Source organism: Lynx rufus, unplaced genomic scaffold, assembly GCF_022079265.1.
Source record: "Lynx rufus isolate CCGP_SWC_20201006 ecotype Redwood Valley unplaced genomic scaffold, mLynRuf1.p SCAF_11, whole genome shotgun sequence".
In the NCBI taxonomy this organism is placed as follows: domain Eukaryota; kingdom Metazoa; phylum Chordata; class Mammalia; order Carnivora; family Felidae; genus Lynx; species Lynx rufus.
In genome coordinates, this window is record NW_025814825.1 from 66,129,261 (window position 1) to 66,143,011 (window position 13,751).

The window sequence follows — 13,751 nt, forward strand, 5'->3', positions numbered from 1 at the left end:
GGCTACGTGTCTTCAGGGCTCTAAGGTCAGAGCTCTTTTCTTGGGTGAGCCTCCAACGTCACCAGTTAATGTTCCCAAACTGTAAGACTCCGTTTCATCCTGTGAAGACAGAGATGTTGGAAAAGTACTGGGGTCAAAAAGAGAGGTTTCCGAACGCCCAGCAGTCCGCCCCCTGGGTGTAGCTAATGCCGCTAATCAGATGCGAGTAGCTTAGAACTTTTGGCCTGTTTTCTTACATCAAATGGGATTTAAGCCAAGTACATGACATTTTAATGTCTTCGGGAAGTAGAATTCATTCAGAAACGGAGATTTAGTGATTCTTTACTACCGGCAGAGTCTCGAGGTGCCCCCAGACCTGAATACCCAAATCGCCTGCCAGGCTGGTTGAGTTTTAAAGTATTGAGCGAATTGGTAACGGGGAAGACAGCGGGAGCCGAGCTGTCAGGACGGCTCTGCCAGGTTTCTTCGTGTCGTGCCAGTACTTGATGCAGCCTCAGACCTTGAGCGCGGCTGTCTAGCACCCAGGCCGGCCTGGCGCGCTTCGCCCACGGCGGGCGGTGGGTTCCGGGCTCTGCGGCTGCTGCCCCCCTCCCCCCACCGAGCCCAGGGTGTGTGACCCGGCTGAGGGGGCCACAGCGGATGGGAAGCACCAGCTCGGGCTTCCCGTGTGGCAGATGGACGGCTAGGAACCCCGTCCACTGGGGCCATTTCACATAAACTTGGTCCACTCCCCTTGTGTCCCCCCTGCCTCTGGTGGGATGCTGCCTCTATCCCCTCGCTTTCTAATTGAAATCCGTGTCTGGAAACGCGAGCTTCGTTGCGCATAGGAAGGGCAGTCCTCCCTTGAAGACCACGTAGGCTCCTGTGTGGAATGCTGTGAAGCGACGGGCCCTCCCTTAATACGTGGCGGTAAAGGCATCACTGCCTGCTTCGTTAAAGACACTTCAGAAGTTCATCTGGAGCGCCTCACACTTTTTCCGCGTCCTGATTCGGGTTGAAGGACAGACCTGAGATCTGAAATAGTTTAACGCCAGAATGTCCTTCCTCCAAGCCCCAGAAGGGAAGGGGTCGGGGCTGCCTCTTCAAACGGGGCAGGAGTCCGGGAGAACTTCACATGGGGCTTTCTCTCTCACTGGGGTTCCAGGAGCTTCCCCAGAAGGCCACACGCTGTTGTCCTGGGATCGCCAGCAGTTGCCTCTTTCTGGAAGAGACCCTTAAGCCAAACGACACGTGGTTTTATGTTTGCCTGTGGCATGGTGTGCCCGGTGCTGTCCACTGTCCTGCGTGTGACTCAACAAAGCCAAATTCATTTGTCAGCCGCTAGCCAGCCCTCTCATGCCAGGTTTAAAAAAAACAAACAAACAACAACAACAACAACAAAACAGGAGAGAAGGAGAAGGGCTCCAGTGTCCCTGCATTTGCCTCTGGGTGACTCTTACTGATAATACGTGACTGTGAATAAAGAGTGACTGTGACGTGTCCCCTTTCTGCCCTCTCCCAGCCGACAGCAGGACAGGGCCCTGTCTGTGCTGCAGCGCTGGCTTCCCGGCCCTCGGTCTGGGCTCCCATGCGCTGGTGCTCGCCCGTAATCAGTGGGGCTTCAGGGCTGGTCGATAGGGAAGCCTGGAGAGACTCCTCCCTAATAAGTGCTGCCGTCACACCGCGGCTCGCGCAGGGGCAAGCGAAGCGAGGCTGGAGGGGAGGGCAGGGCAGAGAATAAATTTCGTTTTATTGTAGAAATGGAAATTTGTGTCATGGCTTTAAAAATCTGGTTTTATGTGTGTGTTTAATGCCATTCATTTTAAATGTAGTATCATAAATCCTTGCTTCAGAATCAAAGCTGTTTAATTACATTTCACCCATGAATAGTTACCTAATGCCAATAGAGAAAGAGTTAAAAAGGAGAACTACAGAGTAAATCAGAGGTTGAGATCTTTAGCACAAGCATAAAAAATCAATTTAAGATGAATTTTACTACTATAAAAATTCTTCAAATATCCTTTTAGGAGCGGGAAATGCTAGCAGGAACACAGCTACCAATCTAGTCCCTCAGCAATGTGGAGGGAGCGGCGACCGGCCTGGCCCCTTCCCCTGATGGCCAGACACCCCCGTTTCGCTCCGGGGCCTCCGAGGATGGAGTTGTAACTCTTGGAGCCAAGCAGGTCGCTAGTGGGTGCAGAGGACCCCCGTCTTTTGTGATGTAGGCCCCCTGACCCAGGGAACCCCATTTGCCACGTGTGTGATGGCCGAGCACACCCCACAAGCCCTGAGAGCATCTGTGGCCCGTGAGTGGCTGGCCTCAGCTGGCCCCAGTCTGGCCATGGAGATGCTGGGTGCGTGTGGGGCACTGTGGGCTCTTGATGCAGCCCCGGCCCCTCTCCTGCTTCCTCTGGACTGAAGCCACCCACGGGCTGAGGGTGGGGATGTGGGCACCTCAGCCCTGCTCACCCCCTGTGTGACCAGGTGTCGCATGCAGTTGGCCTCCTGCTCGCGGCCTTAGCCACAAAGCTGCCCCCTGGACGGTGCCAGCTGTGTCGGGAGGGAGGCCTGGCTCATCCTGGTGGACCTGTCTCCTGTCCCCCCCCCCCACCCCGGGAGCAGGATGGAACAGCACGAGACACTCTTGCCCATCTTTACTTTCCAGTATCATCAGTTTATCAGCAAGGAAGGAACAGTGGGAGAACAGAGGGAGTGGACTAACGTTTAAGCCAAGCACAAGCGCAGGAAGGTCCACTCCTTCCCTGACCGGAGGTCGTAACGGAGAAAGGAGTCAGGGCAGTGAGGAGATGGGTTTCTCCCCCCAGGGATGTCTCGAGAGGCCCTGCCCCCGCTCCTCTGGCCTCAAGGTGCCTGTGGAGGGAGCAGGTCCCATGGGGCCCCTCTGCGGAGTTGGGGTCCAGGCCGACCAGAGGTCCGTCCACATGAGTTCCGGCCCACAGTGAGCTAGCGAGGAGGCCTGGGCCTGTTGCGTCCAGTCGGGAGTCGGCAGGATGGCCGGGCCGTGGCCAGCCCTCTCTACCTGGCCGTTTGGGCAGGCTCAGTTCTATTTGCTGTCCGGTTCCTTCCCCAACACTGCCCGTATGTGAGTGCTTAGAAAGCCCTCCCTGATCCACTGTCTGTTCTCTTGTGGAAAAACAGTATATTGGGGCGCCTGGGTGGCGCAGTCGGTTAAGCGTCCGACTTCAGCCAGGTCACGATCTCACGGTCCGTGGGTTCGAGCCCCGCGTCGGGCTCTGGGCTGATGGCCCAGGGCCTGGAGCCTGTTTCTGATTCTGTGTCTCCCTCTCTCTCTGCCCCTCCCCCATTCATGCTCTGTCTCGCTCTGTCCCAAAAATAAATAAAAAACGTTGAAAAAAAAAATTTAAAAAAAAAAAAAAAAGAAAAACAGTATAAAGGGCATTCTGCGCATCCCATCCGGGGAAGCTTATCTCTGGAAAGATCCCAGGACCTCGGTGGAGACCCTCATTTCCGCAGAATGCCGTGCCTGAGAGACTCGGACTGCAGTGCAGGAGCGTTTGTAAGACGCACTTCAAGGTCTTTGGCTGCTGCCTGCAGCTTGGAGGGTGAGGTTACACGGGCTTTTGGATCTGCGGTGCCCTGTGCGTGCTGCTGTCCTCACACAGGTCCGGCCCACGCTCCCGGGTGCCGCAGCCACGCTGTCGTCCCTGTGCTGGGCCATGCGGCCGAGTGGGTGGCGGCCTCTCCGTTCAGACCCTCATAAGGGTGGTGGGTGCGAGGTGAGAAAGGCAGCCCAGAGATTGACACACACACACACACACACACACACACACACACACACACACACCCCGCAACACGCAGGGAGGGAGACGCGAGGGGTCAGGAAATGTACTGCTTGGACGTACGCCACCCCCAGAGCTTTAGTATCCGAGAATTCTCGATGCCCTCTGCCGTCCAGGCCCAGCAAGCTGCTAGGAAGCCTGCCACCTGTGCTGAGCCTTCGAAGGTGAGGAAGGAGGTCATCAGAAGAAGTCAGACTTGGGGCTGGCGCTTTTGTGGGTTTGGGGTCCTAGGAAACTAAAATTGGACCCATCATGAAACTCTAGGGCTCAGAAGCAGCCCAGTAAAGCCTCTCTGAGGGGACGTTTCCTCGTTCCGACAGAGCATATCCCAGAGAGTCAGCACCTGCTGGAGGGGAGTCGGCTCCGGGCGGCGCCGCAGACAGAAGAATCAGACCCCGAGGGCAAGGAGCAAACTGAAGAGAGCCTAAACGACGTTGGTTTAAGCTTGAGATAAAAGGGAGAAGTGACCATAATGAATGAAGAGGGGGATTTGGAGGAAAAAAAGCAAGCCAGAAGAGCAGTGTAAGGGGAGTTAGCCTCACAGAACGACCTCCACACAGATTAGACGCTTTGAAGCATAAGCATCAGCAGACTGAAAGCAGACTTGGAGGAAATCCCCCAGAATGCAGCACCAAGTGGTAGGAAATCATGAACGTGCTATTGTTGAAATTCAGTGGGAGGGGCGGGGTGACCAAAACGCAGTTTAATTACTTCAACAGTATTTGTGGAAAATCTTGTTGATAACACGTGGTGATCTGCTAGGTGACCGGGAGATGCGTGCATGCACCTGTCAGTCTCACGAAGGGGCAGTGCACACACCCACCAGAGCGGCTTCTGTGCCGGTCATCCGTGCTCTGTCTTGTCCTGCTTCACCATGGCTGCAGACGCTCAGGGCCCCAGGTGGAAGAGCCCGTATACTAGGCTGTTCCTTCCCAGAATCCCCTCTTGTTTTCTAGGCTGCGCTGTGTGTCTTAAAGCTGAAGGGGGAAACGTGGCTGGCAGACGTCCCACGCCCTCCTCCGGCGCCCTTTCCCATTGCTGTGCAGCAGTAGACTTTTACCCATGTGGGTAGAGTAGACGTTTGTTTGCTTTTCACATGTGTGGACGCAGGGCCTAGAGGCTTATTAAGCTCCTGTTACCGCTTTTGCAGAGCCATGGAGGCCCCCCCTCTTCCTGAGCTGCTCGGCTGTCCAGGGGAAATGACGGCGCCCCTGAAGCAGTGCGTGGCCTGGCTGGATGCCTATTTCCATGAGCCGGCGGCCCTCAAAGACCTCCCCTTGCCTGCGATTCACCATCCCGTTTTCCAGCGAGGTCAGTAACTCTGCCGCCTCCTAGGGTTTCGTTCAGGGAGCTTGACTTATTAACTATCACTTACATCACAGCTCATTTTATCGACTATACTGACTTGGTATTTTTACATCATCTAAACAGAGACAGCATGTGGCCACGCTGTAAGGACAAGAGTTCACGATCTCCACCCATTCCAAATGCTTGTGTTAGTTTTGGCACATGGTCACATAATTCTTGGCAAAGGCAATAAAAATGATGCATGCAGATCGACTCTTAACTCTTGTTGGCTGAAGGGTTTAAATGGGAACACATCTGAATAGCAGTGAATTTTTCAATAAGCTTATTGTTAACTTAAACTATCTGCTTGCCAACAGCACAGAAAATGAGGCTTGTACATGGACAATTAGCCACTTCCATAAACTCGGTTGGTGACATTTACATCAGAGTGGGTAGCCGCATTGTGTCTTCTTGAATAAGTTTTCAGTTTAATTTCTCAAACTTACCCTAGTTTGATATAGTGTTCTTAAAGGATGAATTGAGAACGTATTGCCTAAATGTTGTATGCCAAAGGCACATGGTCTATGGTCACCAAAAACATTTTCCCAGAAATTTCCTTTTAAATTGTTGTTGGGACCTTAATTACGGCAACTAAAATTATTCTAGACATGTGCCGGGGGCTTATTTTACGTAGTGATTTTTTTTATATTCGTTTTAATAAAGCGTGTGTATATGTATATACATCTCTGTATAGATGTGTAGACACCTATGCTCAGGGGACAAAATTACCCTGAGATTTTAGATAAGGTGCATTTAAAGCAATCTTGAATTTCGAAATGGATTAAATGAGCTTAACGGTATTCTAATAGCTGCCATGATTTTCAGCAAAAAGGAACTTGAAAATGGAGTAGAATTTCTAGGGGCAGTGGATAGAGAAGCCCCTGTGAAGTTGAGCTAACACCTGAGTTAACTAACAAGGTCAGACAAGTGAGCAGAGAACACCTTGAGCTTTGTTGCACATAATGAACTGAAATGGTTCAGCCGTAATGAACAGGGCCCCTTCTTCACCCCCTGTGTCCTCCGGAATGGTCTCCAGCATGGGTGTGGGAGCTACAGCAGGCCTTTGCCTGTCACTGTGCACACGTCCAGAAACCCTCCCTGGTCTGCATCCTGGATGGGCCCTCAGGGCGCAGGGGAGCCTCAGCTGCTCCCCGGTAGCTTGAGCCAACTGGGTGCGTGGATGCCGCAGGACGCGCGTGTGACCTCTGCTGCGCGGGCTGAGGAACTCAGGTGTGGTTGGGTTCTGAAGTAGGGGCTTGGGGATCCTGGTGCTTTGAGCTCGTGTGTCCACATCAGCACTCGGGGAGTACTGCTGTGTCGCTGGGGGAAGGAAGAGTTGCCCGACTGGCTTCCCTGCCCTTAAGTCTAATGAATAGTGAGCTGAAATTTAAGGTTTTGAAAGTTTTAGGACGGAAAAATTATAAAGCCAAGACAGGAAGTCTCTATATAATCAAAGGGGCGTTGGGGAGTGAGCTTATTAAATCCTGAGGTCCTGTCCTCAGTGTTTGAAGAGGGTTGGGACTGGCCACACTTATCCTGCCTCCCTGGCCTTGGGCCCCAACGCCCACGGCCTCTGCTCCGCTAACCGGTCACGGTCAGTGACCAGGACGAGCCGGAAGCAGCCGCTGGGGTAAGGATGAAGGCCATCCAAGCCAACCTAGAAGCCTTCTCCGTCGGGCGAGCCCCACAGTGCTGGCGGGCACTTCCAACTGGGGCGAGATCCTCCTAGCCAGCTTTCGGGGAGACAGGGTCCCCTGGGCCAGCCCCGCCTCCTGACAGTTAGTGGTTGCTGCGGGCCGGGATTTCCCACGCCTCGGCATGTGCAAGCCAGGTTTTTCTAATTTAGCTCAATCGCTCACTCCCAGGCAGGGACCAGGTGTGGGGATTTTACGGTTTAAGAGGGGAGGTGGTGGATGGTTATAATACAATTGCTAACACGGAGTTAATTGGCACTAACCCCCAGATGTGGTAACACCCCTTTCTAGCCAGTGGTAGTTGGCTTTGCTCTGTTTCTACTTTGGGTCTTGTGGCAACGCTGAAATCATGGCGAGCGGGCGGGTCCCGTGCAAGGGAAATCCTCTGAGGCTCTGGAAGCTGTGCTTTAACATAAAGAAAGAAACCTTTGCGAACTGGGAGGCATGGGTACGTTTCAATATGGAATAAATGCTTTTTTTTTTTTTAACAAATTCTATTTTCTGTGTGTCTTAATTTTTGAACACATTTGACATGGCTTGGCATATCATTTTTCCATCATGGTCTTGCGTCTGAGATTTAGGCCAGGCCTGCCTATTTCAGTGTGTTTTAAAAACGTAATCCTGACTGTGGCCACCCTTGCGCTCCAGCCCCCTGACCTGCTCTTCCTCGGGTGCTGGCCTGTGGACCGGGGACCCCTATGCTGCGTCCCATGGGCCCCTCTCCTGCACGGGCCAGACTGCTTCACCGTTCCCAGGCTCGCTGTGAGATGAGTACACCATTCACCATTGGCTCATTTTGTAAGGCGGGTCACACACACACACACACACACACACACACACACACACACAGAGTTAAGCATATAAAATTGCCAGTTTTGTAGGTTAAAACTTAACAAATAGTGGAACTTTCACATAGTTCCACTTCTCTTGGAAATCCTCCAAGATTGATTAGTAGTAACAAGTTAATTGTCTGGGTGTTTCGGCCAAGGAACCATGAAGCTGTCTATCCTGACCAGAAGTCTGGAAGTCTCTGTGGCTGCCTTTTTCTGGAGCCACCACAGATAGGGTTTCTCTGTGGGAAGGGAAGGCTGCAGTTACTTGGAGTGAAGTTCGGGGTGCTGTTGAGGGAGTTAGAAGAAAAGCAAGTATTGACCAAGATGCATTCATTTTCTTGGGATATTGTGTTTTTAGTAGAGAGCATTTTCTTTAAAAAAATGGGTTGTTTTTGGAGTTTTGAGGTGTTTTGCCCTTTGCTAATCTCTTTATTAAAGTATCAGCATTCGGGGCGCCTGGGTGGCTTGATTGGTTGAGCATCTGACTTCGGCTCAGGTCATGATCTCATGGTTCATGAGTTCGAGCCCTGCCTTGGGCTCTGTGCTGACAGCTCAGAGCCTGGAGCCTGTTTCAGATTCTATGTCTCCCTCTCTCTCTGACCCTCCCCCGTTCATGCACTGTCTCTCTCTGTCTCAAAAATAAATAAACATTAAAAAAAATTTTTTTTAATTACAAAGAAAATAATACAGTATCAGCATGCTCATTCGCGGTAGCCACTCTGAAGACCAGCAGTCTTGGGGAGCATTTTCAGGAGGTCAGGTGCTCCCTTATCAAGTTCTTGCAAAGGTCAGCTTGGTTTTGAATTCATTTTTCTCCAAGAAATGGTTATTTAACAATAAAACCATTACTCTCGAAATAAATCTTAAGGTTTCTTTTATAATGAAATGTTAAAGTTCTTTCCTGTTAACGTTCTCCAACTTTGTATTTATTTACTAAAAATAACGTGACTTCTTTGTGTAATATGCATCTTTACATCCTTATCTGTCAGTGGCAAAGCAGCTGGGAAAATAAAAGCTGCACTTTGCCGGAAGCGTGATTCACAGAGTTCAGGGAGAGCAGCTTTGGGGCAACTACGACCACCTTTCAGACTCAGAATGCGCGTGCACGCTTTTTTCCCCTTCTAAGCTCTCCTGTCTGTAGGGGTGCTCTGAGCAGGGGCGGTTGCACAGTCTGCAGGGCGCTGGGCAGCTTCTGCCAGGCTGGGGTGGGGGCTTCCTCCGTGGATGGCCCAGCTTCGCACCGTGGCCCCACATGAGGCAGCCCCACGCTGCGAGCCCGGTGGTATGCGTGGTGGCCCGGGCCCTGCCCCGTCCGAGGCAGTGTGCGCCCCATGGTGAGCCCCGCAGCGTGAGCCCTGCCGTCTGAGCCTGGCGGTGCGGGTGGCGGTGTGAGCCCTATGGCGTGAGCCCTGCAGCGTGCGTGGCGCTGTGTGGGGTGTGAACTCTGCAGGGAGAGCCCCACGGTGTGAGTCCGGTGCAAGCCCCACGGTGTGCGGATGGTGGTGGACCCCAGCTGCTGCTTCGAGTGTCGTCTCACAGATGATGGTTTTCAACAGATGAGTTCTGAGTTTTCTTTTCAAAGTGACTGCAATGTTCCCTTTTAAATGAAATATTTAACACTTTAATAATTCCTTCGTCACAGCTATTAGCTCGTAGCTATGAAATCCAGTTGCATGACAGTAGTAAAATCTGCATTTTTTAAACCTGCCGGCGAGTAGTTTTTTTGTAACTTCTCTTACAAAGCCTCGAAAAGGATTCTTGTGTTTGTGTATCTCTGTCGAACACCCTCTTTCCAAGGGGCCTCCTCTGAAAGCCCTGCCAGAGACTCACAGGAAAGGCCCTTCCAGGGTGAATTAATTAATTTCCCCACTATATCCTGGAAGACAGTCCCACTGTGCGGTGTGCCTTCCAGTGGAGGCCGTGTGTGGGTCCTGGAAGGCAGTTGGACAATGAGGAAATGAATAGCATCATTACCTCGAGTCCTTACCAGAGACAGTCCTTTAATATTAAAAATCCACCTCTGAGAGCCAAGCAAGGGCTAATCATGCCAGCGCTCCCCCCACCCACCCCCGCAGCCTTCATGGGGCACAAGGGCTCCTCTGCCCTCCTGCCGTCACTCACGTCCACGAAATGCACAGCACACCCGGCCTCCCCAGCCAGGCTGTCTCCCCAGGAAAGAAGGCACTGAGCCCCCTTCCCGTCCGTGTCCCGGGGCCTGCTTTACTGCCCTTCACCTTTGCTCTTATGAGTCCTGAACACAGCCCGGGTCCGTCTGCAGAGGGTGCGGCAGGGGAGGGTTTTGTCTCAGCCTCTCCTACACGTACACAGCAGGAGGCAGCTTTGTGCTTTCAGGAAGTTTGGACTGGTATTTTCCCCTGGACTTAAAAAAAAAAAAATAATAGCAAATTAAAGAGAAGATAATAACTAAAATAGGTGATGGCATTTACGGTTTCTGGCTGGTAGCAGTCACGGTCCCCCCGTATTATAAAAATTGCTGGCCTTGCTATGATGTTACCTAGTAGGGCTAGGAGGTTTGTAAACCTTCCAGTGCCCACTTATCGATTAGAACAAGCTAACAACACGGCACTTAAATTAAGTGGGAGAGAAACAGCTGGTGAAAATGTACTTCTTCCAACCCTAGAGCTGCTGAGCTGCTTTTCGGGAGCAGCAGATGTGGAAATCTGGCCCAAGGCCTTCTGAGGCCAGCACTGGGAAAGGTGCGGATCAGTAGCCTGGGAGGAGGGGGTGGCAGGCACCCGGGTCAAGGTCTCGAATCAGGAGCAGCCCCCCCACGTGTGTGGTTTGGAGCCACAAGGAAGACGGTAAGGGTGGGGGTGTTTATGAACAAAAGTAGGCGTGAACCCTGAAAGTAAATGGTGTATGAGAGGTAAAGTGAGCCCTGCAAGTGACCAAGGTTGTGAACGAGCCGCCTTCCTCTTTGGGGACGTTTACCCTTTCAGGGCCTGATAATCAGTCCCCATGAACCGCTCCCCACAGCACCAGGAGCCACCATTTTTCTCAAAGCACGTGGTTTCTCCACTGCCCCTTCTGTCTGGCTGTGACACCTTGCTTTCCTGGGAATGTTTCCTGTGGACAGGAAGCGGTGCCCTGCATGGGCTCATCACGTCTCCTGGCCCCTGTCTGCATATATGAATATCCACATCATTTGTAGCTCCACAGCAGAATCGGTGTTAGATGACCGGAATTCTGCATCCACACTGAGGGTTTCTCCGGGTCAGGGGCTCCCAGCCTGAGCAGAAAGGAGAGGCACTTGGCAGGGTGGGTGCTCCCTGGGGGCGCCCGAGGGGTGCTGGCTCTGTAGGCCGTGGCCGTGGTCCTGCTTGCTTCTGGCTCTGTCTGCGGGGGTCCAGCCAGGCCAGCTCGCAAGCAGTCAGCATACTTCACCCTTAGCTCTTCAACTTGACGGATCAACTGCACTTTGGCATATTGGTGAATTTCACGGGCCAGAGAGCCTGAGGTTCAGATTATGTCTTAGTTCATCATTTCCTATTGTATTATGCTGTTTCCTGCCTGGTAATTGTCCTTGGTGTTTGTTTATTCTTTGTACTATGCGACCACATCTTGGATGAGAAGTTTTTAGTGTCAGCAATGATTCATTTAAACAAACAGCTTTGTAAGTTGCTCTCCTATCTCCTGCCCTTCATCTGGGAGTGTGTGTACCAGGACGCTCTAGACTGTTTGTTCGTGTTATGCCTACAATCTCTGTACTTCTCACCCTCCAAAGACACGTCAAAAATCTTAAATATGGGCAAATACAGATACATACACACACATTTGTGTGTGTGTGTGTGTGTGTGTATGTACACATCACACGTATAAGTGTGTGCATCATATACATACATTTCCCCGATTTTGAGAATTACTGCTCGCTCTGAAGGAATTTGTTGAAATGGATCAGACTCTTAGAGCTTCACTCTGTGCTCAGGTTGACATTTCTAATTGAATAACGATTTTTGTTTGAGGCCTAGAATTGCATATTTAAGAGCTGTTCTTGCTGTTGTACTTAACAACTTCTAGAAGTTCTAGGTTACGTATCCATGTGTCTGCCTAATCTCGAACTCTGCCCGCGGCCACGTGAGGAGGAGCGAGAGCCAGTGTGCTGTTCGTTTTTTGTAATTTGGAAGGTGTGAGCAAGGCTGGCTGCGCATCAGCATCTGTGCCATCAGGTTACAAAGTCACATGACAGTGAGCCCCTCAAGAGTGTCCCCAGGTGCGTCACTTTGCCAGGACACCCCCTGGTAGAGTGTTGACAGAGCTGACCAGAGCCTTTGGGAGGTATGCCCTTACCTGTGGCCCAAAAGCGTGGTTCTTCTTTGAAGCGTCTGGGTGCGTGAAGTTTTAGATTCTGGGGGAGACCCCTGAACAACAGAAGCAAGACGACAAAGGGAAGAGGTTGCTTCAGGTTCTGGATGCCAGCTTCGTCCTCCGCACGTCTAATGTAGATCCAGTCCTGGGGTTGCTGCGGAGGAGGTTAACGGTCACATCACCCAGAGCGTCCCCTTAGACCTACCCTAGGAGTTGTAGTATGTGCCCCCTCCCACAGAGGAGAATTGAGTCTGTGCGTGGACACCAGCTCCCGAGATGCTGGCAGTGGCTGACCAGAATCACAGCCTGCCAGACCCGAGAGCACGCGTGGTGTTCCTATGCCGCGAGCCCTCTGATAAATCGTAATTACCATGGGCTCATGGGAAGCCTAGTTCAGTGAAAGTTCCATCCTAAATATGGGGAGGTGGTCAGAGCCTGTGTTCCCTGAGGTTTCCATAAATCAGGCAAAAAAAAAAAAAAAATGAACTTGAGAATGTCTTTAGTGAAGGCCACCGGGGTCACAGTATAATTTAACCAAGCTTAAAAGGTAACCAAAAGGTGGTTTGAAAGTCAGCTACTTTCAGACTTTGTGTAGGATTTAACGGGATCTCTTTTGCAAATAAATAATACTTGAAATTGTTACAAGTGTAGCTTTTATGGGAAAATACATTACAATGTAACTGTTACATCTAGCACAATAATTAAACAGCAAACTGGCGAAAGTTTCACCCTCATTATGTTCACGCATTTAAGAAGATCACCGACCGTGTCCTCGTGTTGGGTACATATGGGTATTCTTTACCTCGGAGCAGCAGAGTATCAGATTTCTACCTACCGAGAAAAGAAAATTACAGTGTCTGTTTCCTCAACTTTCCATTTTAAATGGGCTTTGAAAAGTAGGAATTTTCTATCAGGTCTATATTTTAAAGTGAAAAACAGACTTTTCACTTAAATGTGCTTTCAAAATTTTTATTCCCACTGTAGGCATTAGATTAACATGTGTTGCTTCCAAAGAGAATGTTTAAATATTTTTGTTGTCATAAAATATTGTATATTCACATTTTACAGGCAGCGTTAATGCATTTTTAAATGCATTTTTATACCATCCGAGAAGTAATAAATAGGATTCTCTCTACCACCTGGGTTTATAGAGAAAATTATATTTTAATAAAAAATGTATAGAGAATTGGACTGTAAATTATCAATACATTAAATATATAAATGTTAGTACATTAATGGCAGTAACACTGTAACGCTATTTGTAGGAGCCAAAAGTGTAAAAACTATTACTTATTTAAATGCCTCATCACCTATGATTTTTACCTGCAACCCTTATGTTCAGGCTGACTCAGAATACAAGGTTTACAGGTTGTGTGTACGTGTCAGAATGGGAAGATCTGATCTCTTTCCAAGGCCGTTTGCGTAGCCGCGTGATTCGTGCGGTGGTGGAGTCACCAGGGCGGAGCAGACCTCCTGAGGCTCGGCACGCTGGGGCATCGTGTTCTATCTTAATGGCACCGAACACAGTGCGTCTGAAGAAGGAAACTGGAGAATGAAGTAGGGGAAGGAAAGTCTTTAGCCTAAAATACATCTCAGTTACGAGTGATAAGTTATGAAAATCAGATCAGATTTCTCCTGCTCTCTAAATATTAAGGTAAACAGCGACAGTGTTTCAGAAAGTAGGATCCCTGGTGAGTCCTGCCCGCTCCCACCCCCCACCCCCCAGCTTCAAAAGCTACAGTATCTTCGTT

At 50.6% G+C, this 13,751-nt stretch overlaps 1 protein-coding gene across 2 annotated transcripts in view; it reads left to right on the forward strand.

The window, feature by feature from the left end:
- Positions 1 to 13,751, forward strand: part of MGMT (O-6-methylguanine-DNA methyltransferase) — a 306,287-nt gene that overhangs the window by 254,503 nt on the left and 38,033 nt on the right. For both annotated transcript variants that reach the window (XM_047073615.1, XM_047073616.1), the window contains one exon: positions 4,951 to 5,111. In XM_047073615.1, the coding sequence (XP_046929571.1) occupies positions 4,951 to 5,111 (161 nt within the window). The remainder of the gene's footprint in view (positions 1 to 4,950; positions 5,112 to 13,751) is intronic.